This window comes from Arvicanthis niloticus, chromosome 8 (genome assembly GCF_011762505.2).
Source record: "Arvicanthis niloticus isolate mArvNil1 chromosome 8, mArvNil1.pat.X, whole genome shotgun sequence".
In the NCBI taxonomy this organism is placed as follows: Eukaryota; Metazoa; Chordata; class Mammalia; order Rodentia; family Muridae; genus Arvicanthis; species Arvicanthis niloticus.
The window spans coordinates 50026666-50048940 of NC_047665.1; the positions used below are offsets into that span (position 1 = coordinate 50026666).

Genomic DNA, 22275 nt, shown 5'->3' on the forward strand with positions numbered 1-22275 from the left:
CAGAAAACTGGGGGAGTTTTGTGTGCTAAGTATACTTTTAAAGTGTCCCAACTTTTTTAACTTTGTTGTTATTACACAGCTAGCTCTTTAGCATTGGGGGGCGGGGGGGGCTCACTTCAATACCCTTGCTTTTGCCTGCTTTACTTACCGACTTGCAGAGTGCTTTCACAAAACAGGAGCATTTGCAAGAAGGCATCTGCTTATTGAACAGCCCTCAGGAGAAGACATAAATGTCACTTTGTCGTCCCCTTCTGTGCACCACAGTTGGCATCTTAACACGAAGAGCAAGTGTAAAATGTCTGGGAAATTTCTGCATTAGAAGGCTTGCTGGAAACAAAGCACATTTGAAATTGTTGAAATTGCTGGGGCTCGATGGCTCTTTCCTCCTCTCTCTGAAACACAAACACCAGAAGTCGCTGTCCTAACTTGCAATCTTAATCTGTAAAAGGCACTCACAGGTCATTCAGGCCCTGTTTACAGAGACTGCCATGGTCTCTTCTCCTGAACATAATGGACAGCTTTAGACTTTGAAATACCGAAGTGTTTTTTGTTTAGATCCTGCAGTAAGCTGCAGCTTCAGGGCTGCCACTGTCCCGTTTCCCAGAAGAACAGAATTAATTGCTTTCAACTTCATAGTAAATAATCTCTAACTGGTGAATAATGGCACCAGCTCAACTGTCAACTCCTGGTGTGTGGTCACTGCTGTTTCTAACTTCCCAAACTCCTGCAGAAGACTGAGTTGTCATTTTACAATTGAAGTGACTGGGACTAAAAACAACAAACTGAATTTCTTAATGTCACACAGAAAATTCAAATCTAGGGATCAGCTGGCAATAGAGTTTTTTTAAAAAAACAAAAACTAATAAATAATGACTTCTTTTAATGTTCTTAAATAGATACATAGATCTTTGCATTATTAAGTATTTAGGAGATATATATATATGCATTTATGTATGTGCCAGTACAGGTATATGTGGAGTACATGTGTACAAGTGTGTACATGTAAAGGACAAAGAACCACTTCTTCTGTCATTCCCCATAAGCTGTCAGCCTTGTTCTTAGACACAGGATCTCTTACTGGTATCTAAGGCTCAACTGGATGGCCAGGGAACGGTACATCTGCCTCTACTTTCCCAGGTGGGATTCTAAGCACATGCCACCACACCTAATTTTTTTATAGAGGTTCTGAGAATCAATCTCAGGTCCTAGTGCTTGCAGGACCAAGCATTTTGCCAACTGACCTGTCTCCCTAGCCCCCATAAAATATCTCATATATGCATATATTTGTATATATGGATATACATATGTATATAATTCATTTATGTTTATATCGATATCATATCTGTCAGGCTGTTTGTCAGACATGAGGAGTGGGAGAAGGGGATGCAGAGAACCAGTTTCAGTCACAGGAACCAGGAAGCTGGTGGATTTCTCAGTTTAAGAGTAGTTCAGTGTATCATTGTCACACAAGGTCATCAGCAGCATCTCATGGGGTTGCTCATAGAGCCATGAGAGACCAGGAGGGAATTTTGGATGTAGAGAATGGCATGTGTGGAGGGAATACACAGAAAAAATGAAGTGCATTCTTTAACACTAAAAGTTCTCAAATGCTTGTGCGCTGAAAACACAGGAGGGTGGCTTGCAACACCTATGCCTGGCAGACAAGCTCAGAACTTTGAATTTCGCAGGTCCAATGTACACATCTCTAGCAAACTCTCAGGTGGAGTGGGTGCTGCTAGCCCCCTGAGCAGCACTGCCTGGGACAGCCCGGGGAGAACCACTTCTTGAGGTCCCCAGATCAGGCTACCCTTTCCAGGTTTGACCAGCTGAAGCCATGTGCCATCTTACTGACCATATTTACACTGCTTTTATTTGCTAAGATATCTGGGAATCTGTAAGGCTTCTTTGTTTGATTTGAGAAGCCCCCAGTCAAGGAAGCCAGGGATTGTGAAATTAAGAATGAAGCTCCCAGATGAATCGGCTGAGCGGAGCACAGGGTCTGTCCTCAGCAGCGAGTAGGCTCAGCCCTGCAGAAAGCCCAGGATTAACAAAAGCAGGAAGAAGAAGAGACAAGTTCCTTTCTTTCTGACCCCTCCTGTCCTTATAAGATGTACTGGTAAGTCCAGAACAAAACCAGTCCACCACACTTCTCTCCACATAGTGCTGCTCCCTGTCTCGGTGCTCTGCATTCTGGTATAACCTTCCTCCCCAATTATAGCATCCACGAAGCATGCTTAGAGCTCTATCCATTTCTGAGGACCAAGGACAGTTTCAAACATCTGTCTGGTGCTGTTGTCTACACTACAGTCTGCTGGGTTCACAGGAAGAGAATGAGGAAATTCTAGCTGCTCCCTGAGGAGGAGAAGCTCAAAGCCACTCATCAATAAGGACAGTAGTGAGTGCTAAATCAAAGCTTGCCCCACCCCCAGGACCAAAGGGGACTTGTGTCCCTTCTAAACTTGATCAACTTGAGAGGAAGTCAGAGGAGAAAGAAATGGTCAGAGAGATAGAACAAAATGGCAAAATGATCAAGGCCTCCTCCACTAGAGGATCACCGGGGTTACCAGGGCACCAGATAATCCATCATCGGGCCACATATCTCCTCAATCGGACTCTGACCAGTTTCCCAATGAGAGCCCAACTCCAGCATTTGCTTTAAGTTCCTTCGGGGCTCCCAACCCACTGGCTTGGAACTCACACACAACCATCTGCTTCCTTTGCCCTTTGAGTAACTATTTCAAGTGAGCTGTTTAAGGTCAAGTTTCACACTAGAATTCTAACCACTTCTCTGTTTTTAACCTTTAGTGAGTGAGTGTGTGTGTGTGTGTGTGTGTGTGTGTGTGTGTGTATGTGTGTGTCTGTCTGTCTGTCTGTCTGTCTGTCTGCCTGCCTGCCTGCCTGCCTGCCTACCTGCTCAGATGTGCCCATGACACAAAGCACGTGTGAGGGTCAGAGGGTCCTTTTCAGGAGTCAGTTCTGTGCTTCCTTTGCATGTTCCTTAGGTGTCAGGTCTGCACGTCAATCACACTTACCCTTTTAGCCATCTCTTGGTCTCCATACATTGCTCTTCCTAGAAGGGCTAAGAAGAACTGGGTCATTTGTAATGTCCTAGACCTGCAGAAATAGAGGGCTGAAAAGGACTGGCCTCATGCCCACAGGTGGTCAGGGAGCTGGAAAATTAAGACGGGCAGTTCAGTGAAGATAGGGGATTCAGAGACAACCAGTTCCGCAGAATTATAGCTGGAGAGGAGCCCATGTCCTTCTGTGTCCTCATTTTACCCATGAGAACACTGCAGCCTCCCAGGGACAGATAACCACTCACCCCACACTGCGTGCTGATGAGTGGCAGCTGCACCAGCCTGCAAGTCCTTGCTGTCAGTCATTTTTATCTGGCTTTGAATGAAGAGTGTTCCCGGTGGTGACATAGATCATTTGACACTTACAGCAGAATTTCCTGTGTTTTAGACACTGAGCTGGTCAGTCCTCTGCATCCTCGTGGGCTCAGCCCTCCCAGAGTCAAACAAGCACAGATCAAAAACACACAAGATTTTTAAGCTCATTTATTAGCAGGTATTCATTGTTCAAAATAATAGGTTTCATTCTGACTTTTCCACACACATGTGTCATGGACATATTTCTTCATGTGCCTTTTTTTTTTTTTTTTTTTTTGCAAAAGACTGGATTCTACATATGAGAGAAATCATGCTATGCTTGGCACCTGATGCAGAGCATAAAGGGGATGGATGTTTGATAAATCCGCAGAGAACTGAACTCTACCCCATATTTGATTTACATTCCTGGGGACTCCCCGACTCAGGGGCTTCTTTTCGCATGCAGAGGATTCTCTCCATGTTTCCTGGAGGATCATCTTAGTCTAGTAGGTTACAAAATACATATGCAAGCAGTTCCCTGTGTGAGGAATATGCTTAACGGTCAGTTTCCCTGCATGCTTCCACCCAACAGACTAGGATCCGTTGAAATGTAGTAAAGACAGCATCTCACCAGTGTCTCCGTAGTGTGAAGCCTCTGCTCCTTGTACTTATAAAAATATGATACAATCTAGTTTATCCAGACAAATTTCTCCCCTGGGGGACCTGATGATACTTCTTGATTCTTTAGTCCTTGAGTTAAATGTCACTTCATTACAGATTCATCTTTGTCCAATATTATATGAAATAGCCCCCCACACTACTTAATACACTTTTGCCAACTCTGCACTTGATTGTTTCTTTTGCAGCATCACAGTTAAGTCCGCTTATTTGGGTGGGTTTTCAAGAGTCTTTTTTTGTCTAACAGAATGCAGTGTTTTGTTTGTCTGGATCATCCCAAGACTTCACAGAGGTCAGCATGCTTTTAGCATCTATGTAAAAAAAATGCTATTTGCACACCCCATGCTGAGCATTCTTTCTCCGTATTTTATGGATGAAGAAACTAGGGCACACAGAGATGAAATAACTTGCCCCAAAGTACAGAACTACCATATGTATTTTAGCCCATGGAGTCTAGCTCTGGGTTCATGTTCAAAAATTGCTCTGAACAAATTATGTGCAACAATTATTCTTGTTTGAGCTCATAAGTTTACCAATTAAAGTCTGTTTTTCTGACATTTACACTTTATGTTTGGGTAAGTATTCCCACTTTTAATCATTTTTGTCTTTTAGGAATTTGTTTGAGAGGTGCTATGAAAGTAGACGTCTTTCTAAAACATCTTTAGTTTTTATAAAAAATCCTCATCTACAGTTCTGAAGGAAATATATTTATCATATGTAAAGTCAAATTCCATCAACAGGCACCCATGTATGATAAAAGTTTTATTATCCAAAGGCCAACACATTTGTATTTTTTTTTTGTTATATTGACTGTAGTGGACTGCTATTCCTGCCCTTAATCCTGTGACCATATTGCAAAAAGAATCTGCAGATGTAATCAAATGAAGGAGCTTGAGACAAGATTATCCTGGATTATCCGAGATGACCCTAAACCCAGTAGCAAGTATCTCCATCAGAAACACACAGAGAGGGAGAGGGAGGAGGCAGTGTTTCCAGAGAGGCAAAACTGGATTGATGTGATCAAGTGCTGGAAATACAATGGGCAGAATGGAAACCCTCCTAGGGTTTCTGGAGAAAGTGTGGTCCTAGAAATGCCTTGAGTGTGAACGTGTAACTACCACAATTGTGAGAGAGTAAATAAATACACATATATAAAAAAAAATTAAATACACATATAACTGTTGAGTCTCTCTCTCTCTCTCTGTCTCTCTCTCTCTCCACTCACACACACACACACACACACACACACACATGGTAGGAAACTAGGAGGGTGGGCTGGGAAGAGGAGGGGATCAACAGGAGTGGGTGGGTTTACAGGAGAATAATGGGAATGAGATTTAACTCAAGGACTAAAGAATCAAGAAGTGTTATCACGTTCCCCAGGGGAGAAATTTGTCTGGATAAACTAATGTACATGTATGAAATCTTTATAATGATACCCATTATTCTGTATCATATGTGTTCATTTTAAAATACTCCTCAAACACTTGGGATGCCAAATCCTCAGAAAGGATGCGTGGAGCATCCTTAAGTGGGAGGTGGAAATGCTCGGCTTCCAATGGATATGGAGTGACTTGCTGAACCATGCTATTGTTCCTTAATCCCCTTGCTGTTGATCACTAATATTCTAATAGCCTGTTCACTACCTAATTGATAAGAACTGGACTTGGGAGACAACTAGAGAGAATGCCTGAGGATAACTTGTAGAGAGCATGGGAAAAATCCTAAAAAAAATTCTAAGAAACAAATGATTGACGCCCTAAACTGCCTCTAAGCTGCCCTGTTTTCCATCCACAGAACTTAAGATACAGGTCTAGACTGTGACCCCCAAATTTACATATCTGAAAAGTAATCACTTGATGGTAATTGATGCTGGGTAGTCCAGGCAACGATCTACTGAGTCAAGGTACAGTGATAGAGTTAATCTATTGGTTTACTGATGACTATCTGGATTATCCATCTGCCTAATGAGTGACATCACTTCAGTGTTTTGTTCTAAATACCTCTGTATTTTTAGCAGTGTGTGATAAGCTTGTTTGGTGACAAATCTGATACCAAATGAAGACATTCTACAAAAATCACTACAACGACATATTGTGTTTTAAACAAACATGGGGCACACCTGCACAGGGCTTTCCATGTATAGGAAGAAGCCATTAATTCTCTCTAAACTGTCGTCTGCACTGGCTTTTCCTTAAGAGTCCCACATGGAATCCTCAGCTCCCTAGAAGGAGTCACCCTGGGAAAAGATAGCAACCCTCAGCTAAATAAGTAACTAACCCAAGTTCACTGAGTTAACCTTTCTTCCTAGGTCACTCCCCTCATTTGATCTGTCTAACAGAAACAGTCCCTTTCTTGACTCCTAACTTGTTGAGAGAAAGCTGCTAATAAAGATGTCCTCAATAATATTCCTAAATTCTCTCACCACTGTTTCTAAGTGACCAACCAAATGCTGTTAGAACATTTAACCATGGAAGCAGCTCTCCTAATTTTTTAATGGTGTGTTATTAGTATTTCAAGACACTGAAAGTCACATGGTGGTGATATGTTTGAGGCAGCAAAGAAGATGGGAATGTCAGATACTCGCAGCTAACCATTAATCTGATCAAGGGTTCCCAATGGAGAAGCTAGAGAGTAGACTGAAGGAGCCAAAGGGTTGGTGGCCCCATGAGAAGAGCAACAATACCAACCAGCCAGAGCTCCCCGGGGTCTAAACCACCAGCCTAGGAGCACATATGGAGGGACACATGACTCCATCTGTATATATATGTAGGGGAGGATGGCCTTGTTGGGCATAGATGGGAGAGGAGATTTTTGGTCCCATGAAGGCTGAACACTGAGTGGTGGTGGAGGATCTGAGGGTGGGGGGGGGGGGGAGTGAGGGGTAGGTAGGTGCACAGGAGGAGGGGGGATGGGATAAAGGGTTCCTGGGTGGTGGGGGGAATGGGGTAAGGGGATAAAATTTGAACTGTAAATATTATATCCAATAAAAGAGGGGGAAAAAAGAAAAGCTGTTAGAACCAACATCTTTAATAAAATGTTAGCCCTCTAAAAAAGAAGAAGAAGAGGAGGAGGAGGAGGAGGAGGAGGAAGAGGAAGAGGAAGAGAAGGAGGAGGAGAATGGTTTATGGTGCCTGAGGTTGAGTCCAAGCCTTGAATTGCTGTCCTTCTCATAGCCAAGCCTTGATGTAGCAAGAGAAGAAAAGTACTAAGCTGACTTATGCAGCACAAAACAGAATCTGGAGCCTTGGTTGGCCATCAGGGGGAAAGTTGCTGCCATTGGAAAACAGATATACTAGAGACCACATCACTTTTGGGTAGGTTCCTCCAGCCCTAGTGGATATGCATTCTAATTTCAAATATCATACAGAAGAAAGAAATAGATGTTTCCATGGAGACAACTTCTCAGGGCTCCTGCCTCATTATCATATCTGATTTAAGTAGTCTCTGGAATCAGTTGGAATATCATCTATGCACCTTTTTCCTTCAGTGACCATGAATTGTAAAACATCTGGCCAGAGGTTTTCTTAAATAAACCGTGTAATTGTAAGCAGCCCCTTCAATTTCCACCCATCCACCCACCTATGCATTACTTACAGATTGATTATTGCATGAAAATTCAATTAGTATTCACCTTTAGATCTCTAATTAAGAATTTAAGCTGGATGAATCTATCCTTTCTTTGGAAGTCAGAAGAGATACCTGCAACTGGATGTGGAGCCATCTTTCACAACCATATGTTAATCATGTTCCAGGACACATGACTAGTTTTTGCTTGAGTTACCTGGTGCCAGATATAAACAGCAACCTTCCAAAAACACTCCCCTGACACAGGATTGTTTCTCAATGACTTCCTTTTGATTATTCTTTAACATTGTTAGAAAAACTAACCATTTGTGCTATTTACTTGCCCTGATTTGTCCCTTTATCCTCATTTAAAATCTACTTACATGATAGGGTTCATTGACGTTCCCTTAGCTTACAAGTGGGTCCCTTTACCTGGGCTCCACACTGATGCCAGCTTGCTAACAAAGAGAAATCACTCTCCTTTTTTTTTTTTTTTTTTTTAAATCTTACCTCTGTCTTGGTTGAATATGATTATCTGATGACATACAGTTGGAACCTGTGGGTTCACAAACCATTTTCAAAAGCTAATTAAGCCTTCTGCAACCTAATTCATGGGAATCCATTACAAATCCCTCGCAGCATCAGAACACCAGAATTCTTTTTTGCATCTGTTTGTTGAGATGTTTTGGAAAAGAAATTTTATTACCTGTAGTTCAGGAACTCAAACACTCTTGTTTCTTAGTTATACACACAACTTTTAAAAAAAAAACTTTCAGTCTCTTAACAATAACTAGATCATCTAGATTTGTATTGGAACTTGGGGAAAGATTCAGTATTCAAGTAATAAAGCTGAAACTTCAAGTCCCCTCAAAGGGCCCCTGAGAGAAAAGCGAGTGATGACATTTCATATTCATAATCTTGTGTGCATTTTCTTAACAGCGCAGCCAGCAAAATTACATAAGCTTCCATCCTCAAAGTCTGCATCTACCTCTGGTGGGAATATTTTGAAATACAGATTTTATTAAAATACCTTTTCTTGAAGAACCTGTGTTTCAGCTGGGCATAGTGGCATACTCCTGCAATCTGAGTATTCAGGAGATAGAGGCGGGGGGGGGGGGGGGATAAAAAGTTCAAAACTATTCTTGGCTACATGGTAAGTTTGAGGTGCCTGTGCTACATGACCAGGGATTTGGGAGGGATATATGGAGGGAGATGAAAAGAAAGGAGACTTTTTTAGTTGAATAGAATACTTGAAGTGAGGTCCTGAATGGTCAGTGGAGATATTTACACTGTGAGGCCGGTACTCTTTTGTCAGTAGAATGATGACGAAAAGCAGACAGGATACAGCAGACTTCTGTAGCCTGCCATCAACCCTGACACATTCATCAATGTTTTCACCAAGAAGCCAGGATATATACTAAATGAGCTTCCCTAAACCTCAGTGGTTTCCCACACCCAGTCTGTTAGGATCCAGAGAAGGCGGGTCACAATCTTAACACTGCTCCCTGATAAAGCCAGCCTAGAGAATTCTCTTCCATTCAGCCTTGAGTGCTACCAACGGCTTGTGCAGACAGATTCAACCAGGCTCGCTCAGTGGTACAGAATAGCAGGACCTTTGTCATAGCCACGGTGAAATGCTGGCTGTGAGCAGGTCCACTCCTTCAGTGTTCCAAAGGGTTAGTGTTTTATCCCATTGGTCCCGGGTGATCACTACTAGGCTGAAATGAGCCGAGCTTGCATTCATGCCCCCAACAGGGGCATAAGCAGTTTTAAACTACAGACCAGCCAGCGATCTGGGTGCAAGATGGTAACAGGAATGAAAGGGAAAATGATACTTGCTTCAGGGGTTTAAATTCAATCGCAAACAGGAAGAGAAATGGACACAAACCATGCTCAGTATATACACGCACAGAGATAGTATGAGGTTAGTCTATACAATTGTATGTCTCTGTAATTACAATTTTTAAAATAAGAATTATAGGAAGTCGAGGAATTAGCTTTGAATTCTCTTACTACACCTTTCTGGGTTCAGTCATCAGAATGAAGAGCCAGCTCAGCTGAACGAGAGCTGGCAGTGTACAAAGATGAATCAGTCTCTGGGTTAGTGACTACAAGGGGACCTCATGGCCCTGTTGGGTGAAGCTATGTAAAGGGATGGAGAGGTTTTGAGCTTTGTTTCTCTTTAAGCATTCTTGATACTTTTATACATGAATACAATGTGTTTAGATCATATCAACCCTGTGTAACTACTCCCAACTTCTCACAGACCCTTCCCCATCCCCTCCTTAGCTTCCGGTCTCTTCCTCCTCCTCTTCCTCCTCCTCTTTCTCCTACCTCTCCTCCTTTATATTCCACTGAGTTCAGTTAGCACTGCTCACATGCACATGGGTACGGGTGCCATCTACTAGAGCATGGTCAATCTACTATGGACCACTAGACTGAGGAAAACTGCCTCTCCCTCCTCCCTTCACCCTGCAGACACCAACTGCCCACAGGGATGAAGAGGGATTTGGGGTTGGGTAGAGATCTCAGCTAAGGGTGGCTCTCTTAGCTCAGTCACAGAGAGGGGTTAAAGTAAAGTATCAGAGTCTGATGCTCACAGTCCACATCTAACAACTACTACTGAACCAGTCAAAGGTGTCATGGGCAAGCTGCTTCCTAGCTTCTCTGAGCCTCTGTTTCATCATACATAAAATGCTGTATTCCAGAAACCTAATGCTTTAGTCTAAAGATTATTGGTGGCATATAGGTGGGTGGCATGTGGAAGCGTTCACTATAGGGTGGGTAATATTGATGCTTACGGCTGGGTATTGTTTACAACAAGAGATGTAACAAGGCAATGGCACGTGATAGTTCAGTCTCAAATGCAGTATGACACATTGAATCTGACATCATAAATACTTTATCATGTTAATTTCCAAGTTACCTATTCCAAAAAAAAAAAAAATTGTTAAATTCCTTCATAGAAGATTGGCCACTCTCCTACAGTGTGTCAGTTGTATACAGTATCTGATACATGCTACCCTCATTAAGACATAGGCTGTGGGGGCTAGAAAGATTCATCAGTAGGTGAGAGCGCTTGCTGGACAAGCATGAGGACCTGAGTTTAAATCCTCAGCACCCACATAAAAACCAGGCAGGACTGAACACTCCTGTAACCCTAAAACTGTCTGTGGCTAGGGGTCTTGGGGAGGAGGGAGGCCACTGGAGGTTGCTGTCAGGCTATCTAGCTGAAGTAGCAAGGTATTTCAGTGGAAAACACTATCAAAAAAAAAAAAAACAAAAAACAAAAAACAAAAAAAAAAAAAAAAAAAAAAAAAAAAAAACAGTAAGACTGAAGTACCTGGCATCCTGACGTCCATATGCCCATACATGGGCAAAGACACACAAACACACAAAAAAAAAAAAATAAAAAAAGAAGTGACTTAAAATACAATAATAACCTTAATTAAGATGTAGTCCATAACAATATTTGACAGATTTCATGACATCTAAGCCTTTGAGTTCTTGCTTTATACATACTGTCCCAGGAGAGAGAGAGGGTGAGCCTCAGGGGTGAAGATATACACTGTCAGCTTGCAGACGGGTGTATCTAGGTCTGAAACATATGCTCTCCTTGTTGTGTGGAGGGCCACATACCTTACACCTGACCCTGATGGAACTCACAGGAGAAAGGAAAATATTCCCCAAACACATTTATCATGGCAGAGTGTTCCTGGAACCCCCCCGGGGGGGGGGGCGGGGTGAGTCGTGTGTCAGTCAGGACCTGTGCCGTTCGATGGACACTTCTGAGGATAATTCCAGGCACCAAGTCTCAGCATTCACCCTGAAGTTGTCACTTTCTCTTTGCTTATGTTAGGATTTCTTCTTCTTCAGCCTGGACGAATCTATTCGTATTGATTTCACACTTTGGGTATTTAATATTTTTTTCAGCCTTATCCCTCTCATGTTTTGGTTTTTTTTGTTTGTTTGTTTGACTGGCTCAACTTTCTTCCTTGTCTCTTTGTTCTGAGTCCCATAGGGCCAGAATTCACACTAGCCTGAGCTCCAGTTTCCAGTTGATACAGGAAATTCAAAACAAGAGGTCATTGTTTTCTAATATTTAATGGCATAGGCACTGCCAAAGTATACATTTTGTTATTATTTTATTTTGATTCTCACATAGTTCTCCACATACATTTCCACATACAGTATTTTAGGTGGTATAACATTCATCTTTAACGCTTACATATCAAATTTAAAGAATTCAATTTACACTCTACATTTTAATAGCAGTATGCCAGTGCCCTTGGCATTTAATGAATACAGCTGTAAGCTCCTGACCCATCATCTGCTTCATCTGAATCCTTTCAGATCTTTTCATCTCTTGGATCTGCCGCACAGTTGTAGAGTGTGGGGCAGACAACTGGTGTCTGGTTCATTTAGAGAGGAGAACCTGATATGTTGGGCTTCCACTCCCTACTAACATGGTAATAAAGCTTGTGAGGAGGGATTGTTCTGGAAACCAGCTATTTTATTTTTGGAAGGATTTTGGAGATTTGTGTTGGCCTCACTGATGCTGAGCTCTGCAACATCTCATTTAGAGAAGTTTTCAGCAAACACACTATCTCATGCACTCTGCTGCCCTGGAAATTCCACTTGAGCCAAGGACATGGTGTGCCAACTACTGGATGCTGGATGGTCCCTTGTTCCTTTCCAAAAGTGTGGCGCTGAGGCTTGTTTGCACTGAGTAAGAACAATGCCTGTAACATACTGTTAAGTGAGAGAAAGAGAGACGTTGGAGAAAGTGACACTTTTGGGCCGTTAGGAGCAAAATCGTGGGTGAATTTGCCTTGAATCAGGGTGAGCATGTGTGTGTGTGTGTGTGTGTGTGTGTGTGTGTACACAAAGGCATGCCAAAAGACAGCTCATTGTTGTTCCCCAGGAACTTTCTATCTTTATTTTAAGACAGGGTCTCTCACTGGCAAATTGTTTGCCAAATAGTCTAAACCACCTGGCCAGAAAGCCCCTGGAGGCTGCCTGTGTCTACCTCTCCGGTATAGGGATTGCAAACACATATCACCAAGCCAGGCTTTTTTACATAAATTCTGCGCATGGAACTCAGCTCTTCTTGCTTGCCCAGGAAGCAACTGACCAGCTGAATCTGGAGCTATGTCCCCAGCCCTTGAATCAACTCTTAATTCTGCCTCTTAGGAGCTTTGTGACCCTAGCCACCACTAGATTTCTCAATACCTTTATCTTCTCATGAGACAATAAAGTAATTGACTCGATTTATAGTGTGGAGGTGAGAACTGAATGACTTAATACATATGCGTACAACGGTGCCTGGCGTGAAGTAAGTGCTTAAAATATGCATGCATAATTCTGCAGAAGGCCAGATTTTAGAAGGACACTATTCCCCTAACAAATATTTACTTATTAAGTAAACTGTTGCCTGTGGTTACCTCAGGGGCCTGAGAATGAGAGGCAAGAGCAAGAAGACTGGATTTCTACTTTCTGCTTTATAAACACAGATATTGTTTGAAATTTAGGTTTGTTCATGACTGCAATGCTTGCTAGGGCAGGGGTCAGGCATAGACTGAGGAGCCAGCCTGCCTGTGTGGTGTCCTGAGTTCTGCAATTGCAATGAGCCCTGGGGAGGAGACTTTTAACCACTGGGTGTATCCATATCTTTGTGCATGCGAGAGAGGTGGAATGGGGGAGTGTACAGGTACCGAACCTCGGCTATGGTCCTTCGGGTGCTATCTGCTTTGGGCTTTGCTTTTGTTGAAGTATGTGTGCACGTGGACAGGTACATAAGTGCTGCAGTGTGAAGCTAGAGACCAGAGAGTAACCTTTCAAGACTTCTTCACTCCTACCTTGTTATTTTTTTTTTTTTTAGTTTCACTATTTTATGTATATATGTTTGCCTGCATGTATATCTGTGCTATGTGTATATCAGATATGCTAACAAGTACCGGGTTATGTGTGCTTGATACTCTAGTGTCCAGAAGAGTCATTGGATCCCATGGAACTAGAGTTTCAGACACCATGTCTGTGCTCAAAATCGAGCCCCGTTCCCCTGAAAGAGCTGCGGGCATTCTCAACGACTGATCCATCTCTCCATCCCCTCCACTTTGTTTTTGAGGCAGGATCTCTCTTGTTATTTCTTCCCTTGCCTTGCATATGACAGCTTCCCATTGATTCTCCTGACATCTCCATCTCAATTCTCATTTTAGGAGGGCTGGGGCAGGGGTTACAGATGTAAGTAAACCATTGTATCTGCCTTTTTTTTTTTAAACATGGTTCCCAGGAATCAAACTCAGGTGTCATTAGGGTTCATGGCAAGTGCTTTTACCTGCTGAGCTACATCACAGCCCTCACCATTTTTTGACACAAAGTGTCTCGTTGATGTAGATAGAACTCTTTGAGGTAAGACAAGGCTGCAAGGAGCCCAAGGAATCTCCCTCCCAAGTGCTGGGATGATACATGTGTAACCACACCTAGCTTCTCTTGCCTGTCCTGGAAAATACAAGACAGGTCTTTGGACTTGCAAGGCAAACACATTACTAAGGTGCCTCCATGCCGCACCAGATTGATTCTTGAAGAGAATTGGAGTTTGCTGCATTAATGAGTACCAGGATATGTTCCAGATTCTTCCTGGCATAAGAGAGTATTATGACATTTTTCTGAACCTCTTTCATCTCTGTTTGTGCCAGGGTTTGTCCATCTCTGCCTTATTGATGCTTGAAACCAGACAGATCTTTGTCTGCAGCATTCCTAACATCTTCCTGCTAGATGCCCAGAACACATTCTCTTCAGGTTGTAACAAGAGTAACAGCTCCAGATAGTGCCAAATTTCCCCCAGGGGAAGAGCCTTCTGAAGTGAGATCTGTCACCTTAGTGTCTACAAAAAGCGAGCTTTTGTAAATCTGGGAAAAATCCATTCCATAGCCAATCGGAGAGGAGCCTTCTGTTTATCTTACCATTTTAGAGAAACTGCTATGGATCAGGCTGGGTATGCTGGGTGTTTGCTGTAATTTCTGTTCAGTTTTCAAGTATTGAATTCTGCATTTTTCTCTAACAAGGAAGCAAGGTCAGAGGGCTCCGTGACCTGCCAGGTGTTGGAGTTGGGAACATGTCCTGACTCTTGGGAGGTTCCTCCTGCTTCTGCTTTAGAACTCCTAAAGTGGGAACTGGGGTGGAGGAGTCAGGAAAAAATCAATGGAAAGCTGTCATATTCAGGGCAGCGGCAGAAATTAAAGAGACTCTACCTCAAAAACAAGGTATAGAAAGCAGGGCTATCACACACTGCTTCTGCTTTGGGGGATTTTGATTTGTTTTTTTTTTTTCAAACTTGCAATTGGGTGTACAAAAATCTATCAGTTGGGATGTACAAATGAATGGGAATATTAACAAAAGTCATATATGTGGAACACGTCTGGCTATAGACAGTCTTTTAAGTGTGGACCCTTAAAAAACCATGAGGAGTCTGTCTTGTTAGTAATCACAATGTAAATAGTGGGCCAAATGGACATGCTTCATTGTATGACCTTACTGTACATGTGTTGACAATATCCACATCACAGTCCAAACGAGATTTTTTTTCCCATGAGATTTTTACTCCTCTTTTTATGCATACATATATATTTCATATGTATGGTTGTATATGTATACATGTTCATATGTGTGAGCGCAGGTTTTCTCTCCTTCAAGAACCCTGGGGACAGTGCACTAACTGTCTCTGGTGAGAGGGGTCTTACTGGTGTTTGGAAAGAACTACTTATGTTTGCTTTTGCCTTCATTCCATTTCTCTAGAACCACTAATAAAAAATGTTCTAGGCCTGAAAGGTGCTCGTGGAGATCCACAACCATCCAACTTAGATGTTTGTTTTTAAGGTAAAACTATGTTACTTCATGAACCAATGCCAAGCCTTTCCCATTTGGTTGTCACGGTCAAACAAAAGCTTATGAAAGGGAACAACCAGGCGGGCAGTCTGATACATCATCTTTTTTAAAAACAAGCTTTCTCCCTTTTAAGTGGAATCTTATCCCACTTTTGGCCTTCAGAAATGTTTTGTTCACAACAACATTGTACCATATTAGGCAACGTCTCTCCTCCTCACAGCTTGAAATAAAGACGAGGGCTAAGTTCACAAGTTTGATTCCCTTTAAAGACATGTTTGATTGCAAAGCTCTGTCCACGCTGTTTGATATTCTCTGCGGACCGCATGACTGAACTAAGCTGAATTCCAAGCCTACTGCTTAGGCAGAGAAGTTGTTCTTTGAGTCAACTTTGCCACCTAGTGGCCTGATGTGATCTTTCTCTTCATGATGACGTGGCTGTTTAGTGTTGTAATGAACTATGAGAAAAAACAGACACTCCTGTCCAAAGCAGAGACCCAAAATAAGCTGTGAATATGACATATACCGGATTCTAAAAAGAGGAAACACCATGTAGCTGGCCTTTCAAAACACATAGTTTCAGACTGCAAAAGACTTCCCACAGTTAGGATAAGAAGAATTAAAATGGAGGTACAGTTAGAGAGCTGGAGAGACGGTGCAATAGTTAAGAGCACTTGTTGCTCTTGCACAGGACATGGGTTTGATTCCCAGCATCTGTGTGTTGGTTCACAGCCATCTGTAACTCCAATCTCGGGGAATTTGATACCCTTTTCTGACCTCTGTGGATGCCAAACACACAGGTAATACACATATGTAAGCAAAACATTCACGCATAAAATAAGCAAATTTAATCTTAACATGTAAATAAATAGAATTAATCTAGAGTTCTGGAATGTTTTAAAAGAAATGGGCTCTTATATAGCGCAGGCTGGTTTCAAACATACTAAGTAGCCAAGGATGACCTTGAAGTCATATTCTTCTGTCTCTACTCTTGGAGTGTATGTATTTAAGACATGCTTCACTACACCTAGTATAATCGGGCCTGAGGAATCTACCATGGCTTTCCTGCATTGTATGAGGAGTACTCAGACTGTATTTGTTTCTTAGGATTCCACCTCATCTTGCTGCTGCCCCATCTTTCATTTGCCTTCCCTTACATTCAGATCTTTCACACAGATACAAAGGTGACGAACAGAACCCAGCACCCTCAAAGATAATAGACCTTTCTCTCTTCCTAGCATCCACATACATTGACCAAATTGATGTTCTTTATTTGGATATGTGTCAAGTCTATTACTGTGGTCAAGGACTCAGGGACACCTGCAAATGCCTATCTCAAAACATGCTGGAAGAGTGTCAAACTGGACACAAAAGAATAGTTGAAAGAAAGCCAATCACAGGCATCTGGTATGTTACCCTTTAACAAGAAAAGGTGAAAGATGACAGACAAGAAGCCTGGGATTTCTGGGTATTATGTTTATTTGTAATAAAATTGGCATGGTCATCATAAGACAAGAAAACAAGACCCAGAACATGATTCATTCCCATGAGAGCAGAACCCTAGACCATGCCACAATGGCAAGAACCCCTTGCAATGGATGTCAATGCATGACACAGAGTGGATCTGAACTGGTACAAGGTGTAAACAAGGCTGCTGTGCAAACCTGGCAGAAAAAAGGAAACTTAGATACTGTGTCTAAGAACCTTTGAAGAAAATGAGTCCCTAGGAAGATAAAATCTCTCCAGAAAGTACATAATAAATAAGCATCCTATCAAATGTTATTAAAAAATAAACACATATTTCAATAATGTTTTAAAGAGATGATGTCACAAGCTAAGGATGTAGCTCACTTACTAAGTACCCCACATACCATGCAGGGAAACCCTAGTAGATTTCTCAGGCCCAATTATGCTAGGTGTAGTGAAACATGCCTTAAATACATACACTCCAGCAGTAGAGACAGAAGAATATGACTTCAAAGTCATCCTTAACTACTTAGTATGTTTGAAACCAGCCTGCGCTATATAAGAACCTGTTGCCAAACAAACAAGAAAAGAAATAAAGAGGTGGCGTTATGTAACATGGTGGACACTGTTTTCACTCTTGCCTGGGGTTGGCTTGGGTCATTCCAGTGAGGCTTGTTCATCATTTTATCAGATGGATAAAATGCAAAGAGCTCACATGCACTTACCTAGTAGGATGATGGTAACGTTATAGTTGAATAATTGTCACATAAGCATCTGCTACTTTTCCCCTGTGGAAGTAGGAGTCGTGAGTAAATCTGCTGAGTGTGCTGTTAGCATTCTGAGATATGTATGTACAATTGTGAGGGATGGAACCAAGTCTAATTCCTTGGCTCATCATTCTACCTCGAGCAAATCAATCCCAGCATGCCCTTGACTCATGCCCTTCACATGAGAGAATTAACTTGATCATATTTAGCTGCCTTGGAATTTGTATCTTGTTACATACATCCTAACGGCCAAGTGTGGTGCGCGCCTTATCCCAGCTCTGGAGGCTGAGACAGGAAGGCCACAGGTCTGAGGACTAAAGACTGAGTTCCAGACCTGCTTGGGTTACAGATTGGGACCCTTCCTCAGAACAAAAATGTAGACAGGAATGTGAGATTTGTGGGAATACAGGTACGAGTAGACAGAAGTGGCAAGGGAAGTTGGGGTTGATAGTATATAATTGCCAAAGAAGAAATGTAATTTTTAAAAGAATATGAATAAAATGTAAGCTACTCAAAGAACATACCAAATAGAATAAAGATGTTTCCTAACTCCACTTTTCTCTTTTTTCCCCAGACTATGTCAGAGAGTCACAATGACCTTTCACGGTAACAGTACAACCTCGCCTTTGTTTCCCAACATCAGCTCTTCCTGGGTACACAGTCCCTCAGAGGCGGGGCTGCCCTTGGGGACAATCACTCAGTTGGGCAGCTACAACGTTTCACAAGCAACTGGGAATTTCTCCTCAAACGACACCTCCAATGACCCTCTGGGGGGCCACACCATCTGGCAAGTGGTCTTCATTGCACTCTTAACTGGTTTCCTGGCTTTGGTGACCATCATTGGCAACATCCTTGTCATTGTGGCATTTAAGGTCAACAAACAGCTGAAGACAGTCAACAACTACTTCCTCTTAAGCCTGGCCTGTGCAGATCTGATCATCGGGGTCATTTCCATGAACCTGTTCACTACGTACATCATTATGAATCGCTGGGCACTGGGGAACTTAGCCTGCGACCTCTGGCTTTCCATTGACTATGTGGCCAGCAATGCTTCCGTCATGAATCTGCTGGTCATCAGCTTTGACAGGTACTTTTCCATCACCAGACCTCTCACCTACCGAGCCAAACGAACAACAAAACGAGCCGGTGTGATGATTGGTCTGGCTTGGGTCATCTCCTTTGTCCTGTGGGCTCCTGCCATTTTGTTCTGGCAATACTTTGTAGGGAAGAGAACTGTGCCCCCACAAGAGTGTTTTATTCAGTTTCTGAGTGAGCCCACCATCACCTTCGGCACGGCGATTGCTGCCTTTTACATGCCTGTCACCATCATGACTATTTTATACTGGAGGATCTATAAGGAGACTGAGAAACGTACCAAAGAGCTGGCTGGGCTACAGGCCTCTGGGACAGAAGCGGAAGCAGAAAACTTTGTCCACCCCACCGGAAGTTCTCGAAGCTGTAGCAGCTACGAACTACAACAGCAAGGCATGAAACGGTCATCCAGAAGGAAGTATGGTCGCTGCCACTTCTGGTTCACAACCAAGAGCTGGAAGCCCAGTGCTGAGCAGATGGACCAAGACCACAGTAGCAGTGACAGTTGGAATAACAATGACGCTGCTGCCTCCCTGGAAAACTCTGCTTCCTCCGATGAAGAGGACATTGGCTCAGAGACCAGAGCCATCTATTCCATTGTGCTGAAGCTGCCAGGCCACAGCACAATCCTCAACTCTACCAAGCTACCCTCCTCAGATAACCTGCAGGTGCCAGATGAGGACCTGGGGACTGTGGATGTAGAGAGAAACGCCCACAAGCTTCAGGCCCAGAAAAGCATTGATGACCGTGACAACTGTCAGAAGGACTTCTCCAAGCTTCCCATCCAGTTAGAGTCTGCCGTGGAGACAGCCAAGATCTCTGACACCAACTCCTCGGTGGACAAGACCACGGCTGCTCTACCTCTGTCCTTCAAGGAAGCCACACTGGCTAAGAGGTTTGCTCTCAAGACCAGAAGTCAGATCACCAAGCGGAAAAGGATGTCGCTCATCAAGGAGAAGAAGGCTGCCCAGACACTCAGTGCCATCTTGCTAGCCTTCATCATCACATGGACCCCCTACAACATCATGGTCCTGGTGAACACCTTCTGTGACAGCTGCATACCCAAAACCTATTGGAATCTGGGCTACTGGCTGTGCTATATCAACAGCACGGTGAACCCCGTGTGCTATGCCCTGTGCAACAAAACATTCAGAACCACCTTCAAGATGCTTCTCCTCTGCCAGTGTGACAAAAAGAAGAGGCGCAAACAGCAGTACCAGCAGAGACAGTCGGTCATCTTTCACAAGCGAGTGCCCGAGCAAGCCTTGTAGAAAAGGGGTTTATCAATAGCAGTGACCACACACGCACATCAGCCCACACAGCCTAGCAAAAGTCTGGCGAGGGTGGGAGGCCATTCCTGATGGTGATAAAAGGGGTTTTTATCAACCACACAGGAGAGAAGCTGCCTATTTACTGATCCATTGAATAACTGATTTTGGTCCAAGGCCAATTCAGCGGGAAAGAAGGAGAACTGTACTGCTAAATATAAAGAAATGTATTCTGAAATAGACTTTTAAATGGATTTTTTTCCCTTTAAGAGAAAAAAAAAATTATTGTCTCAGAGCAAGTATCCTCAAAAATTGATCTGCCTAGGTCTTTTAATTCCTATTAGCTCTGGAATCACTGGTGAGCCTCGATGTGCTAGTTGCCATGTGTTCTCCCTAAGGGTCCCAAAGTGTCCATCCAGATCCCACGTGAAGCACGCAGGCTTGAAAAAAAAAAAATCTGTGGTTCTGAGTTATTTTGTATATTGCAAAGCTGACACCACTTGTCCCCGATCAGCTTCTGTCCTCTCTCGGTGTGTTGTTAAATTCTATTCGTGGATTTGACTCTTGGTTCTTGCAAAGTACTGTTTTGTGCAGTTCAAGTTTCATACAAATAAAATTGTACATGAATACATGCATATCTATATATGTGTGAGTTCTGCACGCACACACATTGTGTATATAACATGATGGGGAACAATGAAGGGGCAGAAAGTTCCTACTGTGTATATTTTCAGTGCTTTGGTAACTGAAACTCTCTAGGATCCTCAAACAATATGAAACTGAAAGAAGCCCAGTTTAATGTTGTGTTTTGGTTTGGGTTTTTGACACTGGAGATATTTTTCACAAACCACCCTGAAGAAAGATATCCAGCACCGAGAAGCCAGTCTTTCTCAGCAAACCTATGCTAGACGGACAGTCTTGAGGGAGGGTCAGTCAGCCGGCATCCCGACTTGACTGGACTCTGTACGTACTGTCTCCTGCGCTGTTAGCTCTGTTAATAGAGTTAAACCAGGGCCCCTCCAAGCTCAAAAGAATGAACTTCTGTACATGTTTGAATTTAGTCGTCCAAATCTGAATGTTTCAAAACAAAATTTCTGGGATCTAAACTGCTCGAAACTCAATCCTAGAGTCACCTTCGAATGTCACATACAGCAATATATCTACATTTACATAGAAAATCAAAGGAAATACTGTGCTTGGAGCTGATGGAAAGTATTGTATTTTACTTCTGGCCACCTGGCACCTTCTGAAAGGAAGCAGGGCTTACCTCCTGTCACTTAGCAGGAGACTGGACCTTCCGGTAGTCACTGTATAACCTTCACCCAGGAATGGTTGGTGTCCAGGAAGCCATGCATCCTCTGAAGAAAGAATTGCACTTGAAAAAGTATTACTTCAAAATCGATTTCTTTCCATTGTGACAAGCGAATTTTGCATCATCCTATGAATTGCCCCAAGTGCACCGTGTTCTCTCTGGGGGAGGGGTCTGCTGCTCTCATTCTCCTGGCTGCTGTATTTGTTGGGTTTCTTCTTTTCCTTCTGCTGGGACTGTGTGGGGAGCGGGTGGGGTGGGGGTGGGAGGGCTGTGGAGAACCCTTCCCTTGTGCAGGGCATCCATCCGTGTTGTGAACCCAGAGCTGGGGCCAAAGCTGCTTTTGTATTCAGTGTGAGGTGGTGTTTACAGCCAACTTTGACATCAGTGGGTGTGTTCTCAGTGGTGTGTCTGTACCTGAACTATTTAATGTCGTGTCTTGTTTATATAAAGAATATTTATGCATACTTTACCATGTGTTTATTTAGTGTTGATAACTAGGACCCCCTCCATTGTGGCAGCCTTTGACATTCATTTTTTAGGGACCACTCAAGCCATGACTAATGTCCAGTGAGCTTTTTCATGTGGCTAAGAAGAAAACCATCACCTGGTTGCCATCTGAGAGCAGCTGAATCCTTCCAGGTAGTAAACCCCTGTTACTGAAAGTCACTCTTTAGGAACCCAGTGTGACCCAACAAGGCAATCCTCCTCCATGGTATCTGAAACCACATGGCAAGGAACAAAAAGATTCATATCATAGTAAGGATTTTCTTCTAATTCTTGGCCCTCATTTAAGCAAAAGAACAAGGAAAACCCAAGACTATTTTTCCTGTGTAAAGTGATGTGCAAAAGCTGTGTTCTCCACCTGGGAA

General features: G+C 42.9%; 1 protein-coding gene across 4 annotated transcripts in view; it reads left to right on the top strand.

Annotated features, from left to right (window-relative positions):
• Positions 1-21873, top strand: part of Chrm3 (cholinergic receptor muscarinic 3) — a 429236-nt gene extending 407363 nt beyond the window's left edge. For all 4 annotated transcript variants that reach the window (XM_076939365.1, XM_034511123.2, XM_076939366.1 and 1 more), the window contains one exon: positions 18309-21873. In XM_076939365.1, coding sequence (XP_076795480.1) covers positions 18328-20097 — 1770 coding nt within the window. In that variant the 5' untranslated portion in view covers positions 18309-18327 and the 3' untranslated portion in view covers positions 20098-21873. The remainder of the gene's footprint in view (positions 1-18308) is intronic.
• Positions 21874-22275: the final 402 nt, after the last annotated feature.